The 21,230-nt window shown below is 36.9% G+C and overlaps 3 protein-coding genes across 3 annotated transcripts; 2 read left to right on the top strand and 1 right to left on the bottom strand.

Annotated features, from left to right (window-relative positions):
* Nucleotides 1–1,448: 1,448 nt before the first annotated feature.
* On the bottom strand, nucleotides 1,449–2,063 carry LOC131805462 (larval cuticle protein A2B-like). Its single transcript, XM_059128641.1, has 2 exons — nucleotides 2,052–2,063; nucleotides 1,449–1,985 (listed from the first exon to the last, which is right to left on the bottom strand). Exons 1-2 carry the CDS (start codon nucleotides 2,061–2,063, stop codon nucleotides 1,449–1,451), a joined length of 549 nt encoding a protein of 182 aa, XP_058984624.1.
* A 3,167-nt stretch (nucleotides 2,064–5,230) lies between these two features.
* LOC101894133 (larval cuticle protein A2B-like) lies at nucleotides 5,231–5,899 on the top strand. Its single transcript, XM_005175231.3, has 2 exons — nucleotides 5,231–5,242; nucleotides 5,315–5,899. Exons 1-2 carry the CDS (start codon nucleotides 5,231–5,233, stop codon nucleotides 5,897–5,899), a joined length of 597 nt encoding a protein of 198 aa, XP_005175288.2.
* A 5,683-nt stretch (nucleotides 5,900–11,582) lies between these two features.
* LOC101894958 (larval cuticle protein A3A) lies at nucleotides 11,583–12,526 on the top strand. Its single transcript, XM_005175236.4, has 2 exons — nucleotides 11,583–11,674; nucleotides 11,828–12,526. Exons 1-2 carry the CDS (start codon nucleotides 11,663–11,665, stop codon nucleotides 12,524–12,526), a joined length of 711 nt encoding a protein of 236 aa, XP_005175293.2. The 5' UTR covers nucleotides 11,583–11,662.
* The last annotated feature ends 8,704 nt before the right edge of the window (nucleotides 12,527–21,230 follow it).

A 21,230-nucleotide genomic window follows, 5' to 3' on the forward strand; every position in this document is an offset into this window, starting at 1 on the left:
ATTGTTAATCATAATTTTAACCCTTTGTGGGAATGAGCCGATAAATTCCATACTTACATCGAACGTCTGACAGAAATTTTAGATATTAGATAGAATGGAACCGCTGTCTTGTTTCGCAAGTTGTGAAATATATAAGTAATTAAAAATGTAACCCTTTGTGGGGAAGGTACCAGAAGGGGTAGGCCGATATCTACAATTTTCATACTACAGAACTTGTTCAACTCTCATTTAAAGTAATTTATTTTCTTTTACAATTTTAAGGTAATTTATTTTCTGGACCGATATTGCCCATCTCTGAACAGAATCTAAGTTTGACAATAATATTACGATGTGTTAAATTTGAACCAAATCGGGTACTTCTTTCGAGAGTTATCATGCACACCAGCCAGCCGGAAAGACAGACGGACGGACGGACAGTCGGACAATCCTAGAATTAACATGACAGACACACCCAACTAGATCGACTCTGATCGTCTGGATGATATCGTCGGTATACTAAATCCTAGGCCTACGATCAATACAGGGTGAGATGGGTAAAAGAAACTGCAACCAACTTCAGACTTCCGACAGCTGTTAAAATTATTCCAGTGACAGTTCATTATATCGTTTACAAGCGCACAAAACCATTTTGGTGCGAATTTTTCAGAAAAAAAGTTATTCGTGATGGAATTCAAGCGTAATAGTGTGATTTCTTTATATTTGGCTGGAAAACCACAAGTGGCTATCGCTAGAGAACTCCAGCATTTAAATAAATAAAATATTTTGAGTCTCGTACCATCGCTCGTTACCGTGATACTGGTAGCTTAGCCCGACGTCAAGGAAGTGGTCGGAAGAAAACAGCAATATCAGCAGAAATGGTTCGAAAAGTAAAGAAGTGACTTGATCGAAACCCGCGTCACAGTGGCCGAAAAATGGATTGTGACCTGAACATATCGCAATATTCCATTTGGCAAATATTGAAAAATCAGCTCGGGGTAAAGCCATTGAAATTCCAAAAAGTACAAGAACAACACCGCAACAGAAAGAAAATAGACTCAAAAGATCTAAAGAGTCGCTCCGTTTGGCCGAGCAATATTCGAGCAGCGTGTGACGGTTTCAATGGTCGTTTGAAGGCCATAATTCGTGCCAAAGATCATCAAATCAAATAAATCTTAACTTAATCTAAAATTGGACGCTATTTCCAACATTTTTTGCTTTCATTCAATAAAATTAAAAACAAATTTAAAAATTATGGCGTTTGACTCTGTTGCAGTTTTTTATCTCACCCTGTATTTGGAGGTGTTACAAAATTTTTGGACCAATCAAACTTTTCCACAGATAGGTGTAGGGTATAAACATAATAATCAATAAATGCCATGCAAAAATGTGGATACTTATGCATTTATTTATTTGCTAATAAATTATTTACGACAGTAATGACTTAAAGAACATTTTAATTCAAACGATTCTCAATGATGATAGCTGTAGACGGGTGTTTCATAGGAAGCATAATGATTTGGGGCAGCGTAATGGGCCACAGGAGCTACGGTCTTTACAACAGTAGCGGGAGCAGAATAGTGAGCAACAGGAGCAACATGTTTCGCCACAGCAGCTGGGGCCGCATAGTGGGCAACGGGTGCAACAGCCTTCACGACAGCATGGCCCAAAGGTTCACGTTGAACAACAGCATTAAAACCATTGGCATCATCGGCAGTATATTGCACGGTACGTTTGAAACCATCAGCATCAATCAAAGAGTATTCACCATGAACAGCTTCACCATCGCGCTCTTCACTTTGGCTCTTGGAGTCACCGGTAACTTTATCATCAACACCATAGCTGAATTTGTATTGAGGATGAGGATCGAATTCTTCCGATTTGACAACAACTTTATGGGCCACAGCTACGGGAGCCGATGTGTGGACAGCTACGGGAGCTGATGTGTGGTAGGCAGTGGGAATATATCCAGCACTGGCTACAGCAATGAAGGCAAATGTAAATACGAACTGAAATAAATTAATTCAATTGTTATTACAATAATGTCAAGTGATTATATTTAACTACACACTCACTTTGAAAGCCATGCTGCTAATGTTTCTTTAGCGATTGAAATGTGGAAGTCAAATGATAACAACTTGCATATTTTGCTCGACTTTTATACTTGATTTCGGTTTAATTCATTTATTACTGACCAACACAAATATCAATAAATAAATTTGTTCACAATATTTGTATTTATTTTATTATTGAATTGAAATCCTTTCTATTCGTAGGGATATTTTCGATAATGTGCCGAATTAGCCACGGTAGCATTTTTTTCAATATGTTTAATTTTATTATTGAAGTAAATATATCATTATATTAGGAGCCAGTTAAAGAAGAACAATATCGACCTAAATTTGAAAAGTATTATCTGAATTGCAAATGATAGTTTCATGTTTCAAGTTTATTTTTTCCATCGATCTCTAAACATCTGGCAACGCCATAACTTTTGACAGAGATGTCACATCGCTTAATGACATACCGCGTTTGAAGCGTCAATCCAAGGAGATTTTTACCGTGAACCAATACACGCCACGCGAAATAGTTGAAATTTACATTCAACAGAAGAAGTCCATTGCGAAAACTCAACGTGCTTTTAAAACTTTAAAAAATGTGAGAAGAGCGCCTTCTAAGAACACCATTAAGCGTTTATACGAAAAATTTTCGACTGGTAAGGCTCTTTCTAATCCGAAGAGACCATATAAAAGTCGACCAAGGCGATCGGCCTGGAACATCGCTGCCGTACGAGCCAGTGTTGAGAGGTCCCCAAGAACATACCAAAAAAGCCGTTCTCAGCAGTTGGGCATGGCTCGGTCCACTTTACAACGGATTATTCGCATTGATTTGCATTTGTTCCCGTAAAAAATTCAATTGACGCAAAGAATGTTGCCTGCGGACAAGCCTCGTCGATTGGAATAGGCCCAAAGAGTCATGGGCCCGTCGAATTTGGGCAACCCTGTATTATCTAACAACATTTCTTAAGTCTATGGCTTAAAATTACTTAGCATAATTGTTATTTTTCTAAGTTTATCTAATTAATACAACAAGGGGGGTCACATAGCTAATGTTACCTAACACTAATTCAATTAAACAATAAATTTAAATGCAGAATAAATTTACATTAATAATTCTCCTAAAAGAGATGCTTAAAAAGAGGACTCTAACAGTTTTCTATTTTTATTTCTTACATACTATATTAAAACTAAACTTAAATCTATTTATACTACTTAAACTAATTTGCATGCCCTAAAACACTACGTTTGGGGAGTTATTAGGTCATTAGATCAAAAGGTTATAAAGATCTTCAAAATAAATGAAAGGAGGAGATACCTTTACGTGGAACCGCTTTAATACCTGAATGCTCAAAAAAATCTATTTTAACAAAACTAGAAGTAAATTTTGATTGAAAATTTAAACAATGCCCGAATGAAATCTTTAAAGTCTTGCAAGGTCGACGTCATAAATTAAGTATCTCGCGGCGTATTTTGGTACATCTACACAATGACACGTATTACACAAGTTTCTCAAATCATGTTCCTACTCCATAAAAAGTGATTGCATTCGACGTTCTAATCTTTCTTAGTCGTCACAACATAAGATGCTCACATACATACATTTACAGGGTAAGATGAAAAGACTGCAATCAGACTGCTGTCACTTCTAAGCCACTCACCCGACAGCTGTTAAAATTATTCCAGTGACAGCTCATTATATTGTTTACAAGCGTACAAACACATCTTGGTGAGAATTTTCCAGAAAAAAAGATATTCGTGATGGAATTCAAGCATGATAGTGTAATTTCTTTATATTTTGCTGGAAAGCCACAAGTGGCTATTGTGAATAAATCTTTTGTGTCTCGTACCATCGCTCGTTACCGTGATACTGGCAGCGTAGCCCGACGTCAAAGAAGTGAACGGAAGAAAACAGCAACATCAGCAGAAATGGTTCGAAAAGTAAATAAGCGACATGATCGAAACCGCGTCGCAATTGCCGAAAAATAGCTCGTGAGCTGGACATATCGCAATATTCGATTCGGCAAATATTGAAAAATGAGCTCGGGGTTAAGCCATTAAAATTCCAAAAAGTGCAAGAACTTACACCGCAACAGAAAGAAAATAAACTCAAAACAGCTAAAGAGTTAGTTCGCTTGGCCGAAAGCGATGAACTGCCGAATTTGGTTTTCTCCGATGAGAAAACATTCGTTGTCCAGCAGTTTGTAAACACACAAAATGATCGTGTTTACTTGCCAAAGAGGTCAGCTGAAAACGTGCACCTTCGGTTGGCCACCAGAACTCAACGCCGGCCATGGTGATGGTATGGGTCGCCATAGCAGCCAATGTTCGCTCTCCGCTCGTATTAATCGACCGTGGCATCACAATAAAAGCCGAATATTATCGCGAAAATATTCTGGAGGGTTTATTAAAGTCTTGGGCACGCAAACATTTTTGCTGAAGACCTTGGTAATTCCAACAGCACCATCGCACTCAGCACGTGCCACCCAAGAATGATTACAAAATGAGGTTCCTCGCTTCATTTCCAGCGCACAATGGCCACCAAAATCTCCGGATACCAATCCATTGGACTATTGTGTCTGGAGTATTTTGGAAAGCAAGGTTGGTGCTAAAAAATGCCAAAGTGTCGATCACCTCAAGCAAGCGCTTCGCCGGGAATGGGCCATAATACCGCAGAGCAATATTCGGACAGCGTGTAATGGTTTCATTGGCAGTTTGAAGGCCATAATTCGTGTCAAATGTGACCAATTCGAAAAAATCCAAAACTAATTCTAAAATTTGATGCTATTTCTGACAAGTTTTGCTTTAATTAATGAAAGGTAAAAATTATGGCATTTGACTTTGTTGCAGTTTTTTTCACCTCACCCTGTATATGTAAGCAATTGTAATTACATTCTTTGTAGTGAGAAGTCTTGAACTACTTTTGAACAATGATTGCAAAACGGAGAAAGTCCATGACACAACTTATTGGCTACGATATATATTGGACCATGCGCTTTTGGTATGACATCGAGTAATCTGTCAAATACAAACATTTTTGTTTTTTGTAACAATTGAATGCACAATGTTTATGTAGATAAATAGTAAATCAATTAAGCCAAAATCGAGTATAAAAGTTGACCAAAAATTGAGATTATTATCATTTTTCTCCTACACTTCAATCCATTAAGTAACGGTAAATTGAAAACAGTAGCAAAATGGCTTTCAAGGTAAGTCCACGACACATTTTTTTATAATTTGCCACTGTTTCAATAATTATTATATTTTTACTTTGTGTTTAGTTTGTATTCGCATTTGCCTTCATTGCTGTAGCTAGTGCTGGCTACACTCCCACAGCCTATCACTCATCGGCACCAGTGGCTGTCCACACATCGGCACCCGTAGCTGTGGCCCATAAAGTTGTTGTCAAATCAGAAGAATTCGATCCTCATCCTCAATACAAATTTAGCTATGGTGTTGATGATAAAGTAACCGGTGACTCCAAGAGCCAAAGTGAAGAGCGTGATGGTGAAGCTGTTCATGGTGAATACTCTTTGATTGATGCTGATGGTTACAAACGTACCGTGCAATATACTGCCGATGATGCCAATGGTTTCAATGCTGTTGTTCAACGTGAACCTTTGGGTCATGCTGTCGTGAAGGCTGTTGCACCCGTTGCCCACTATGCGGCCCCAGCTGCTGTGGTGAAACATGTAGCTCCCGTTGCTCACTATGCTGCTCCCGCAACTGTTATTAAAACCGTAGCTCCCGTTGTCCACTATGCTGCTCCCACTACTGTTGTAAAGACCGTTACTCCTGTGGCCCATTATGCTGCCCCTACTCACTATGCCTCCTATGAAACTCCCACCTACAGCTATCATAACTAAAATTCATTTTTGAGCACAATACTCATTATTTGTTTTCAATACTCATTCATCAGAGCCTTAAACAATATTTTGTTTAAAATATATTTTAAAATCATGACATGATTTTTTTTTTGTTCTATAAAGATTGCTGTTTTTCTTTGCAACGAATTATGCTACATGGTAGAATACAATAAAACTACAACAAATATAATTCAACAAATTGCGTATGAAAAATTCTTTCAATTTTAAGAGTGCGTCTATGCGTATTTAAGATTAAAACATTCAAATTTGAAAATTAAAGTATAATAATGAATAACTATTAATATAGTTTTATATCAACGCAAATGATTATATATTTTTCTAAGATCAAATTAATTGGAATGAAGATATGGCAAAAGCGTATTTAGCTAATAGGCCGTACAAAATGCTCGATTATGATAAGAATGTGTATTGTTGTACCCAACGCAATTATTATAGTAACAGTACGTTTACATATAAACCGGTTAATCACTGGATTTGTATTGAAATTGTCATAACCAATGAATAGGTTATGCTTGAATTAAATATTCTTAAAATATTTTAAAACTACAGAAAGCATAAGAGTCAAAAATAAGAGTCCAAACAAATCTGGTGCCACATTTATATGCCCAAAAATGTAAACAAAACTATATATTAATAAAAGGTAAGGTCTATGAAAATTAATTTTCAGAAACATTTTCAATCGCGAGCCTCAATAAAAAGAAAAACAATTAAAAATAAGTAAAGAATGTCCTAAAATCGGGCGGGGTCGATTTTTAAATACCCTACACCACTTTGCAAATTTAGTAGAGCTGCGCATAACAATTAAAAGTTTTTATGGGAGAATTCAATCATACACGCTATGATTATAATTATAATTTAAAGTTCAAAGGACAAAATATGCAAACGCATTTGTATCTTTTAAATTCGGACTTGTATTGCCCATTTGGTGCAAAATTAATGGAAATCACATATAGATATATATGAGAGCTATATCCTAATCTGAACCGATCTCGATAAAATTTGGCAAAGATATTTCTGAGCTGTATTTGATATATTTTCCTGAATATCGTTGTTACGGAGTGCATATTACGGCTGTGGGTAACAAATACAACAAATCGGATGAACAATATATATGGGAGCTATAGCTATATCTGATGGGAGCTTTAGCTATATCTGAACCAATTTTCATCAAATTTAGCATACTACCTTCTACCAAATTCCTCCCCATTTGGGCAAATATTAGACGTTTAGTGCACAATAAAAGGCAAATCGGACGAAGTTATATATGGAAGCTATATCCAAATCTGAACCGATCTCGATAAAATTTACCTAAGGTATTTCTGAGCTGTATTTGACATATTTCCCTAAATATTGTTGTTACAGAGTGCATATTACGGCTGCGAAGGACAAAAATAACAAATCGGATGAACAATATATATGGGAGCTATTGCTATATCTGAACCGATCCAAATTTGACATACTACCTTCTAGACTTAATTCGGTCGTATGTGCAAAATTCCATCCCATTTGGGCAAATATTAGACGTTTGGTGCACAATAAAAGGCAAATCGGACGAAGATATATATGTGAGCTATATCTAAATTTTTACCGATTATCTCCAATTTAAATAGGGTTCGTCCTTGGGCCAAAAATTTCATCTCAATCGGAAAATTTCATCTCAATCGGATAATAAATGCGACCTGCATTTTGTTCACAAGAATACATGGACAGACGAACTGACATGCATAAATCAACTCAGAAAGTGATTCTATGGAGATCCTCAAAAGTAACTATGGGTCTATCTCGCTTCCTTCTCCATGTTACAAACAAATGCACAAAGACATAATACCCTGACCACCTTGAGCTGTAGGGTATAATAATTATAAGGGCTATAAGGCTGGGCTGAACTTCGATTAACCTCCACCATTTGGAACGAATTTGGCAATATTCATCATCAGAATCATAAGAATACCGAATATAGTGAGGTACTATTATATAGGGGCTATACCAAAACGTGGACCTGCACAGACAATTTTCTGTCATAGACTGTAGTATCTATTGCGAACAATTAATACCAAATTTGAAACCATTCCGGTGAATAATGTCGCTAAAATCATTAAAATACCAAATATCGGGAAGTACCGTTATATGGGGGATATACGAAGACGTGGACCTACATGGCCCATTTTCAATAGTCCTGCAGACATAATATACATTTGAGTAAAATTTTATCAACCTACTTCATTTGGTTCGGAAGCTAGAGTGATTTTCAAAGACGGATGGACAAAGTTAAATCGACATAGAATTTTATGCTGATCAAGAATATATATACTTTGTGTGGTCTAAAATGCATATATCGAGGTGTTACAAACGGAATGACAAATTTAATATACCCTCCATACTATGGTGGAGGTATGAAAATCACCTAAGTTCGGTCGACCCTTTAATAACCTTAACATTTGGAAGGGACTTTTAAAATTATTAAAAGTTCATTGAACAATGTCTCTAAAATTTTACAAATTTGAAATATCAGGTGTTACATGGATTGATTTTCATAACCAATTATATTCCAGCGAGCAAGGTGCCTATTTCGAACTTCAAATACCGAGTTAGTTATAATTCAATTGAAAAATGTAGCTAAAATCCTCAGAATACCGAATATTGGGAGGAACCGTTATATGGGAGCTTTACAAAGGAGTGGATCTGTGCGGGAAATTTCTGTTATAGAAAGAATTACAATTATTTTGATTGAAGACAATTATTTTGATATGTGTACCAAATATCTTCAAGAGGCCAAAATTTAGGGGGCAATACGTAAATTTGGACTTTCATAAGTAATTTTTTGTTAATGGTAGTAGCACCTAGTTTAAACTCCAAATACGAAATTGAAAAGTAGGTCATAAACCATCAAAATACAGAATATCTGCTGATTTTTATTGAATGAAAATAAAAAATTTTTGGAGATAGCATCAAATTTTAGAATACGTTTAGATTTGTTCGAATTGGTCAACTTCGGCACGAATTGTGGCCTTCAAACGGCGAAGCGCTTGCTTGAGGTGATCGACACTTTATAATGCCAACCTTGCTTTCCAAAATACTCCAGATACACTATTGGCCAACGGATTGGTATCCGGAGATTTTGGTGACCATTGTGAGCTGGAAATGAAGCGAAAAACCTCATTTTGTAACCATTCTTGGGTAGCACGTGCTGAGTGCGATGGTTCTGAGTCCTGTTGGAATGTCCAAGGTCTGCGGCCAAAATGTTTGCGTGCCCAAGGCTTTAATACGCCATCCAGAATATTTTCGCGATAATATTCGGCATTTATTCTGATGCCACGGTCGATTAATACGAGCGGAGAGCGATCATCGGCTTTTATGTCGGCCCACACCATCACCATGGCCAACCGAAGGTGCACACTTTCAGCTGACCTCTTTGGTAATTTTGGTAATTTTGTTTGTTTACAAACTGAAGGACAACGAATGTTTTCTCATCGGAGAAAACCAAATTCGGCAGTTCACCACTTTCGGCCAAGCGAAGCAACCCTTTATCTCTTTTGAGTCTATTTTCTTTCTGTTGCGGTGTAAGTTTTTGCACTTATTGGAAATTTCAATGTCTTTACCCCGAGATCATTTTTCAATATTTGCCGAATGGAATATCAGCTCACTAGCAATTTTTTGGCCACTGCGCCGCGGGTTTCGATCAAGTCGCTTCTTTACTTTTCGAACCATTTCTGCTGATGTTGCTGTTTTATTCCGTCCACTTCCTTGACGTCGGGCTACGCTACTTGTTACCACGGCAACAAGCGATGGTACGAGACACAACAGATTTTTTTACATTTAAATGCTGGAATTCTCTAACGATAGCCACTTGTTGGTTTCCAGCCAAATATAAATAAATCACACTATCACGCTTGAATTCCATCGCGAATAACTTTATTTTTTTGGAAAGTTCTCACCAAACTGTCGTTATACGCATATAAACAATATAATGAGCTGTCATTGGAATAATTTTAACAGCCATCGTACGAGTGGCTTGTAAATGACAGCAGTCTGAATTTGGTTGCCGTTTTTTCATCTCAATCTGTATTCTGGAGGGTGTATTAAAGCCTTGGGAACGCAAATATTTTGACCGCAGACCTTGGACCTTCCAATAGGGCTCAGCACCATCGTACTCAGCATGCGCCACCAAAAAATAGTTACAAAATGAGATTCCTTGCATCATTTCCAGCGCACAATGGTCACCAAAATCTGCGGATACCAATTCGTTGGTATCCGCAGTGTCTGGAGTATTTTGGAAAGCAGGGTTGGCACTAAAGAATACCAAAGTGTCGATCACCTCAAGCAAGCGCTTCGCCGGGAATGAGCCAAAATACCGCAGACCAACATTCGGGCAGCGTGTGACGGTTTCATTGACCGTCTGAAGGCCATAATTCGTGACAAAGGTGACTAATTCGAACAAATCTAAACATATTCTAAAATTAGATGGCATTTCTGATATTTTTGCTTTCATTTAATAAAATTTAAAAAAAAAAATTAAGAATTATGGCATTTGACTTTGTTACAGTTTTTTATCTCACCCTGTATATATTACCCTCAACCAGAGCTCTGGTGTGAATATGGAATTTATCAGTCCACTTCTTCTGGTAACTTCCTCACAAGACGACATTTTGAATAATTATAAGCCTTATAATATGGAAAGCAAGTCAGCGATTTTCAGTAGACTTCGCGTATCTCAATATTTCTGTTAACCATAGATATAATAAGTATTTTGGTCAGTATTAGATGAAGTTAAATTCTTCTATCCACTGTACATGGTACATGAAAAAAATTTGAACATTTTCCACAAATTATCACATACCACATATAAAGTACAGGAAGTAATCGACATAGACCAAATCTGGCACCTTTTAGTATTTAATATTAAATTTTGATCTGATACGAAATTCATAATATTGGCCATCCCTTTCAGAACCTCCCCCATAATGGGTCAAGAGCTTGAACAATCATTGCATAAGTATATAACACAATATATGTGTATTAAAACAAACATACATTGGCTGAGGGTATACATCTGTCGGCAAAATCGAAAATTTCTATACGAACTTTTGAAAAAGTTTATGAAAATTTCTATACGAACTTTCCTGACACAGAAGCAAAGTTCGAAAAAAAATATTATTAATTTCCCCTCCTAAATTAATCCAAATTATTTGTACTCCAATTCCAAAACAAGTATAAAATTTGCTATTTATTACTGTCACCCACATTGATTGCCCCCATCCTACAGCTCACATACGCTTTGATTTATTTATTAACAATAACCAAATCTGATCATAAAAATAATTAAACCCATCATATAAGGGTTACAATTCCACTCAATGATATGGCGCATAATACCTCACCTTACACTCCGCACACATTAGAAGTTATGTTTTTTTTCTGTTGTTGTATTCTAAACCGGAAATCTGCAAGAATTAATTGTTCCTTATATGGTGCTAGCTCTCTTTTTGCCCCACTCTCAAATTTAATTTATCAAAGAAAAAATATAATTGTGAATGAAATGACTTTGTAACTTCAAGACCGCGCAAATGAAGTGTAATTGAATTTCGATACTCTTTAACAACAGCCAAAATAATTGCTATAAAAGTTGACGAAAATCACAAAACTGTATCATTCGCTTCTTGTGCTTATTTCTGCAAAGAACCAACTCAATCCGAACCAACAACACGCTAACCAGCTAGTCAGCAAACAATCAAACTCTACATCATGGCATACAAGGTAAGATGGATGGTTGAAAAGCAAAACTCCAAAATCACCAGCATTACCAGCAACAATGGCAATTTGCTTAGACGACGACAAACTTCACAAAAACGTTTGTCATTAAATCGAAAAACCGCCAAACTTTAATGAGTTGTAAATTTTATCTTTCAGTTTATCTTCGCTCTGGCTTTCGTTGCTGCCGCCAGCGCTGGTTATGCTCCAGCTGTTTACCATGCCGCTCCAGCTGCTTACCATACAGCCCCTGTTCACGCCGTCCATGCTGCTCCAGTAGCTGTTGCCCAGAAAGTCGTTGTCAAATCCGAGGAATACGATCCACATCCCCAATACAAATTCAGCTATGGCGTCGATGACAAATTGACCGGTGACTCGAAGAGCCAATTCGAAGAACGTGATGGTGACGTTGTCCGTGGTGAATACTCCCTGATTGATGCTGATGGCTACAAACGTACTGTTCAATACACCGCCGATGCTGTCAATGGTTTCAATGCTGTTGTCCATCGTGAACCTTTGGTCAAATCTGTTGCTGTTGCTCCCGTTGCTCATTATGCTGCCCCAACTGTTGTCAAAACAGTTGCTCCCGTAGCTCACTATGCCGCACCCGCTGCTGTTGTCAAGACTGTTGCCCCTGTGGCTCATTATGCTGCCCCAGCTGTTGTCAAGACTGTTGCTCCAGTTGCCCATTATGCCGCTCCCGCTGCTGTTGTCAAGACCGTGGCTCCAGTTGCCCACTATGCTGCTCCCCATTACACCGCCCCTGTAGCCCACTATGCTGCTCCTACCTATGTCAAATCTGCTCCAGTTACCCATTATACATCTTACGGTACACCCGCTGTTGCTTATCATCATTAAGGCACACATTTTCCCATCATTGTTGATTTTAATCGAAAATATTTATTTCAATGAACGAAAAACATATATTCTACATTGTTAAATAAATTATTATTTATATTTAAAACACAAAACAAGGCACTTATTTTAATAATACTACTGAGTAGGATATTTAGAGAAAATACAGCAAAAAAAAAAATATATTTTCGTTCTGTTGTTTTCAGTATTCATGGCACCATTAATAAAAATTTTGATTTTTTCATGACACTGTAAATTGGGAAAAAAATTATGTACCATAAGACAGTGTCCGTCAAATAACTTAAAAAAATACTATAGAATAAGTACTGAATATTTTCTTAAAATTATTTTTTCTAATAAATAATATATAAAAACAAGTAAGCTAAGACTAAAGTCGTGCGGGGCCGACCATGTGATACCCTACAACACTAGAAATGTTAGAAGCCCTCTTATGTCCAAATCCATTTTGGAAGATTTCGCTTTTAAAATTATGTTACGATGCACTGCCCAGATATTACCCTTAGCATTTTGACCAGGGACATTTGCCCAATATTAACGCACTCCGTCGTGCTGTTAGTTGTTGTGGTTCGTTTTTTAGCTAAATATAATCCAATGGTCATCCAAAATGTTAAAATTCTTCTCTGTCCTTAACGCTATTTTCCGTTTTTTTTTTCTGTTTTTGGTTCATTTCAACCCCTATATATTTTGCGATCATCCCTAAAAGCAAGAGGTCCTCTTTATCTCTAAATTTAGACTCACCTATATGATTTGCTTGTCTACGATATTTGACTATATTCGTCAATGAAATCAACATAAAAAGCCAGAAGTTCGCCTTTTGTGTATTTCAGATATCGCCTGTAAGTAATGTTTCACACAAAAATAGTGGTCCATTCTACCCGCTGTCCTAAACTCTAACTTCATGCGAGATTTCGTGTCCTAAAGTTTCTATTTATAACCTTTATAACGGCTGCAAAATCAGGAACATTTTTAGTTGTTGGTCCTTTTCAACCTCTAAATATATTGCGGACATCTTTGAAAACAATAGGCCTAGCCCTTCTGAGCCTAACCCTATTCTCGTGAAAATTTTTGTGAGGATCGAACGATAATTGCAATCTGTATACTGTGTTGTGATGTATAAAAATATTACAAAAAAAGTCAAAAGTCAAATTGAAAAATCGCATGCGATAAAAAATATGAAAAAATAAAAATGTCATAAAATATATATTAACATCATTATTGGTATCTTTTTATGCGATTTCTTAGATTTTATTCCTTTACGCCAAGAGAGCATTCTGAATTGACAAAATTTGTCGAAATCGGTCCCGCCTTTCTTGAGATATTAGCATTCTAGCTAACATCCCCTTTCTTCGTATATATACATTGTATATATTTCGGTATATATATCCGATTTATTTACTATCGGGATCTGCGTAACGGTCAGAATTGACCTATTCGTCTATTTATGGTTTCGCCGGGATTAAAAATATTCGCGGTTTAATGGAAAATTGTACTTTTGGAAGGCTTCTGCCCAGGCCTAAGCTCTAGTCCCATGTTAACTTCCGCTTCGATTGGTCTATAATTGCGGACTGTAGAGTAACTGCAAAATCAGGAAATTTTTCAGTTTTTGGTCCTTTTCAACCCCTAAATGTTGTGCGATCATCTCCATCACCATGACCACACCTCCATTTTAAATTTCGTGAAAATCGAGCCATTATTGTTACCTGTAGAGTGATTACAAGTTAACATGGACATAGGTTGATCGACTCAGTTCGGCGAGATATGAAGATCCATATATACTTTCCTATGTGGGAAACCAATAATTCGAGGTGTTACATAATTTTGTCCCAATCAAACTTATGATACCCCCACCAACACATAATGTCGTAGGGTATAATAATTTCATTCAAATGTCTGCCTAGGCTGATCTTTGCACCTGAATTTCACCAATGGTTTCACGAATATTGTCCTTTAAATCGGCAATTGTACCGGGTTTGTATGCATAAAACTTATACTTGACTGACTATGAACTGTCAATTTGCGGCTCCAAGGTGGCCAACCGACATCAGCTCTGCGTCTACACAAAGAGCGCACAAATCATCTAATGTAGCATCGGCTTTGAGGTACGCAGTGCCATCCTGTTGAAACTAAATGCTGGTAATATCAACCTCTTTAATTTTTGAGATTAACAATTTTTCAATATATTCCGATAACGTAATTGCCACTCGTTGCACATTTTCGAAGTAAAATGGCCGAACTGTAATTTTTCCCTTTACCAAATTTGGATCCATTTACAATTGTAGTGCGCAGTTACAAATCCAACTCTTTATCAATTTTCAGGATTCCATTTCTATTACTTCACCAAATTCCAAATTTAGTAGCAATCTATACTTTTTGTACAATGATAGTTCCCAATTGCAAAACAATCTCCATTCCCCAACCTCAGATAAAAACATTCAATTAATATCAAATTTCAGGATTTTTAATTCCCCCATTACCAAATTTAGTACGATTCCAAATCAGTTCCTTCTCTCAACTGCATGCACCAAAAGTCACATCCATATCAAACTAAGTACTTAGCCCTCACAGCGCGCAGTTCTAAAACCACATCCATATGGCAATTCCAGATACTACCAGCGACATCAATATTAAATTTGGAGATTCCAGCGCTATCTTCACCCGATAGCAAATTTTTGGGCCATTTAGTACTTACTTTAATCTCTATCCCTTCATTCAATACCATATATAGTACTATTCAGTACTTTTCGTACAATTACAGGGTGAGATGCAAGAACTGCAGCCAACTTCAGACTGCTGTAATTTCTAAGCCACTCGTCCGACAGCTGTTAAAATTATTCCAGCGACAGCTCATTATATGGTTAACAAACGTACAAAAGCATTTTGGTGAGAATTTTCCAGAAAAAAAAGTTATTCGTGATGGAATTCAAGCTTGATAGTGTGATTTCTTTATATTTTGGCTGAAAAAGCACAAGTGGATATTGTTAGAACATTCCACATTTAAATGTGAATAAATCTTTTGTATCTCGTACCATCGCTTGTTACCGTGACCGACGTCAAGGAAGTGGAAGGAAGCAAACAGCAACATCAGCAGAAATGGTTCGAAAAGTAAAGAAGCAACTTGATCGAAACCCACATCGCAGTGGCCGAAAAATGGCTTGTGAGCTGAACATATCGCAATATTACATTCGGCAAATATTGAAAAATGAGCTCGGAGTAAAGCCATTGAAAATCCAAAAAGCGCAAGAACTTACACCGCAACTGAAAGAAAATAGACTCAAAAGAGCTGAAGAGTTGCTTCGCTTGACCGAAGTGTTGAACTGCCGAATTTGGTTTTCTCCGATGAGAAAACATTCTTTGTCCAGCAGTTTGTAAACAAACAAAATTATCGTGTTTACTTACCAAAGAGGTCAGCTGAAAGTGTGAACCTTCGGTTGGCCACCAGAACTCAAGCACCGGCCATGGTGACGGTGTGGGCCGCCATAACAGCCGATTGTTGCTCGCCGCTCGTATTAATCGACCGTAACTCAGAATAAATTCCGAATATTATCACGAAAATATTCTGGAGGGTGTATTAAAACCTTGGGCACGCAAAAATTTTGGCCGCAGACCTTGGATATTCCAACAGGACTCAGCACTCAGCACGCACCACCCAAGAGTGGTTACAAATTGAGGTTTCTCACTTCATTTCTAGCGCACAATGGCCACCAAAATCTCCGGAACCAATCCGTTGGACTACTGTGTCTGGAGTATTTTGGAAAGCAAGGTTGGCACTAAAAAATATCAAAGTGTAGGTGATCGACACTTAGTATAGTTCGCACACTAGTACACATTTCCAAAACCATCTTCATATATCAAACTTACTCCGCAACTTTGATTCTGATACCAAATTTCAAGTTTTTAGCTTTATCCGCTCACATAACGCCAAATGGTAAAATTTTAGGATTTTAGTAACATTTTAGAACTTTTCGTTAATTTAAAATTTGCGTTTCCAATAAACCTCTGCCACAACAATCCTGCATTCCATCAGTGAATCTCAATCCAATTCTAGTTTATACCTTTTTTCCAATACAAAATATTACATTTTTAGTACCTTTTTGCATTAATCTGAATCTATTCACACTGAATACTCGGACTTTTAGAATGCCTAAATATAGGGGCGGATGAAACATTTATAAGATAGCTATGACAACGAAGTACGATCAAAAATTCAACGACAATGTTTGTTTTCAAGTTATAGGGAATAATGTGTATCTCTTACTCCCTGTGGACTGTATGTTATTTCTACATTGTTAGGGTTAAACCCATTTATAATGTTTGTATTATACCCTACAACACTATCTGTTGGGGGTATTGTAAGTTTGATTGGGCCAAAAATTATGTAACACCTCGAAATATTGGTTTCCCACAAATTATAGTATATTTCTATCTCGCCGAGCTGAGTCGATCTAGCTATATATGTCCGTCCGTCCTTCTGTCCGTCTGTCCATGTTAATTTGTAATCACTCCAAAAACCTCCATTCCAAAATTCGTAAAGATTGGGCCATAATCGCGACCTGTGGGATTATGGCCCAATCTTTACGAATTTTGGAATGGAGGTGGGGCTAGGGCCAGAATGGAAGTCTATTGTTATTTTGGATGATCACATAATATTTTGGGATTGAAATGGACCAAAAACTGAAAATTTTCCTGATTTTTCAGTTGCTCTACAGGTCGCAATTATAGACCAATCGACGCGGAAGTTAACATGGGGCTAGAGCTTAAGGCTGGGCAGAAGTCTTCCATATTTAGTTGGGTAATATTTAGTGGGTGAAATAGACCATAACATTTGTGTTAAGTAAAACAAGTAAAAAAGCTGTAAGTTCGGCCTGGCCGACCTTTGAATACCCTCCACCATATGGAACGAATTTAGCAATTCTCAAAAACAATAAAACCCGTTAAAAATTCTGTTAAAAAATACCAAATTTGAAAGAATTCTGATGAATATTGTCCTCACGAAAATTTTCACAAAGTTAGGGTTAGGCTCAGCAAGGCTACGCTATAAAGGCAAAGACGCCCGCAATATATTTAGAGGTTGAAATGGACCAACAACTAAAAATGTTCCTGATTTTGCAGCCGTTATAAAGGTCACAAATAGAAAACAAAGGACACGGAATCTCGCTTGAAGTTAGAGTTTAGGATAGCGGTTAGAATGGACCACTATCGATATCCGAAATACAAAAACTTCTGGCTTTTTATACCCTCCACCTTGGAAAGGAGGGTATATTAACTTTGTCATTCCGTTTGTAACATCCTTAAATATTCGTCGTAGACCCCATAAAGTATATATTCATAATCAGCATAAAATTGTAAGTCGATTTAACGATGTCCGTCTGTCTGTCTGTCCGTCAAAATTTAGCAGAGCTATTTGCATTGTATCTAGGATGGTTGGTATTGAAAATGAGATATATCGGTCCACGTTCTGGTATAGTCCCCATATAACGGAACCTCCCAATATTCGGTATTTTGATGATTTATGCCACATTTTTTCACGGATTTGTCTTACAATTGGTATTTGTAGGTCATAGCGCTCAGGGCGTGTGGCAAAACATTGCATGTATAGGTCCACGTTGTGGTATAGCCCCCATATAAAGGTACCTCTCGATATTCGGTGTTTTAGTTTTTTTTTGCCACATTTTTTCACGGATTTGTCTAAAAATTGGTATCTGTGGGTCATAATGGTTTCCAGCTCCGGTGGCGAAACATTGCATGTATGGGTCCATGATTTGGTATAGCCCCCATAAAACGGTACCTCCCGATATTCGGTAATTTGATGATTTTTGCAACATTTTTTCACGAATTTCTCTGAAAATTGGTAGTTATAAATCATAATGGGTCCCAGTTCGTGAGGCGAGTCATTGTAATTATAAGTCCACGTTTTAGTATAGCCCTCATATAACGGTACCTCCCGATATTCGGCATTTTAATGGTTTTTGCCACATTTCTTCTAATGTTTCCTTTACCCTAAGGTGGAGGGTATTAAAAGTTTGGCCCGGCCGAACTTAATGTTTTTTTACTTGTTTATGCTGATTTCGTTGACAAATATAGCCACATATCGTAGACAAGCAAATTGTATACACAAGTCTACATTTGGAGATACAGAAGGGCCTATTCCATTTGGAGATGATCGCAAAATATTTAAAAAATTTCTGATCACACAATTGAAGCCAATCGACACGCCTGTGAAGAGAGTTTAGAACAAAGAATAATTCTAGCATTTTGGATGACCATTGGATTATATTTAGCTGTAAAATGGATCACAATAACTAACATCATGACGGAGTGCGTAAATATTGGACAAATATCACTGCTCAAACTGCTAAGGGTAATATCTGGGCAGTGCTCCGTGACACAATTTCAAAAGCGGAATCTTCCAAAATGGATTTGGACATAAGGTGGCTTAAAATAATAAGAATTCCAAAAATTTAAATATCAAAGCTTTACGAATATAGACGAAACCTTTTGAACCCCAAAAACTGTTGACATAGAATTACTCTTTCTTGTAGCCTCCATATTAAAGCACTCAAACTAAATAAACGGATATTTACCCTTTTTTACACAGTTTACAGAGTATCTTTCCACACAATTACACCCTTTTCTCTGTTCTAAAACTTTCAAGAATCTGGGGTCGTGTAATTTTAACATTATTTGCTTTTTAAAATTAGCCGGCACATTTTGTAGAAACATTATTTTAATTTCCCAATTGAATTGAAAGTTTTGCAGGATGGAATATATTTTTAAATTTCACAACGAATGAACAAGTGATGATCTACTTTATCGAGAGGAACTACTAACTAAACGAGTAACTCTTTCAAAAAATCAAATATTTTCACCACAAAACTAAATAATCCTTTTAAACTGTCTCAAACTCAAGAGGATGTTTAGATTGCCACAAATTTGAAGAATGGCCAAAGCCAATGTACCGAATAAATATTTACAAAATTTTAAATGGAATTTATTAAAATTAACCCAAAAAGTGCCCACCCCCTGTAGTGTAGCCCTGAATTTTGTTTTTCAAAATTTTGGAGCAATGCTAAATTTGGTTGCTGACAACAATGAAAATCCACAGAAAATAAAGAAACGAATGCCTCAAGAAAACACACTCAAGAGTTTTGTCATTCAAACCAATCGAATGGAGTGACTTTAGTCTTTTGTAGGTTCTTATCTTTGGCAGATCATTGTCAGGAATTTCTCACAATAGTTGACCCTTGATGGCCAGTCAAACACCGAATAAGTGCAGCGTGGCTGTCTGCGGTGGCTCAGTGAGAAATGGAAGAAGAAAAAAATACTAACGTATATTTTGTATTCCAGGTCGCAAACACGTACTGCTGCTGCCGCTTCATACTTGTTTACCGACAATTATAATAATAATGATAAGACATTAAGTTTTTGAACCCCGATTTACACTATACAACAAAAAAAAAAAAACAAGAAAAGCGTCAGCGTCTGGGCACAATGGGCCCATTGTCTGGCAGCCATTGTCTTCTCCTGTCTTCTGTCTTCTGGGGGTTTTCGTCATACTTAGTGTTTGTGTGATTTACTCATTCATCTTCGGCGAAGTAGAACCCCTAAAAGACAACAAAGTTTCCTTAGGTAGTTGGTGGTGAATAAAAATGTTTTTATTATCTTCTTTTTTTCGTTTTCTTTATCCCTTTGTACGGAAAAAAGCACAGTTGGAACTGTCCGAATGATCAGTTGTTGGATTTGACGAACAATCACTAAAGAGTTCATAGACATTTCACAATTGTGAAATTGTGGTGCTGACAACGCTGCCTCCTGTGCTTATTGGGGTGCACTTTTTGGTGCATTCGGAACGGATTGCCAGAATCCTGTTTGAATCTTGTTCCTTGAAGTTGGTTTTTCTTCTTTATTAGATCGTATTATCCGTGTGATGTGTGTAATTTGTCCAGAGATAAAAGACAACCGAAACGATGCAACTGAAAGTCTGAAATGCAAAGAAAAAAATGTACAAAAAGAAATCCAAATCAAAAGAACTATCATCAGTTCAAGGTGCACATTTATTCATTACTCGATTCTGGAGTAGGTGAAGATAGACGCTAAAATCTGTGTGCACAGTGGTGCAGAGAATGATGACATATTTGTATGTAGTTCTGAGCAACAGAAATATTCATTCATGGAAATAAACCACTAATGGAGGTAGGCAATTGGCAAGTTACATAAAAGTAAGGGAGGGCTGGAATTGCTAGGTCCTTTTTATGATTCTTTCGCATTTTATGAGGAACTAGCTGAATTATATACGAATATTTTGTGGTTTTAAACAGCACAACACGGCACAGCTGACTATGAGGAAAGCAGAAACATGACAAAATTACTCCGCATACACAAAGAGTTTGTCCTTCGGATTAATTAATTTTATAGCAAAAGCCAAGCGTGCAGGAAACTGCAATCTTTTGAAGTTGAGTGGCATTTCTGTTGCTATTTCAGAATTAGCAACACACTTCCCCATAATAATCGTATTCTCAATTAAATTGTTGTGTAGTTTTTTACTGTTATAAAATCATATCCCAATCTGAACCGATTTCAATAAAATTTGTCAAAATTTATTTTTGAACCAAATTCCGTCACACCTTCCATATTTCATTGAAATTGGAGATACATAGCGTATTTGGTGGATCAAATATACGAAATCGGC

Source organism: Musca domestica, unplaced genomic scaffold (assembly GCF_030504385.1).
Source record: "Musca domestica strain aabys unplaced genomic scaffold, Musca_domestica.polishedcontigs.V.1.1 56, whole genome shotgun sequence".
Taxonomy (NCBI): domain Eukaryota; kingdom Metazoa; phylum Arthropoda; class Insecta; order Diptera; family Muscidae; genus Musca; species Musca domestica.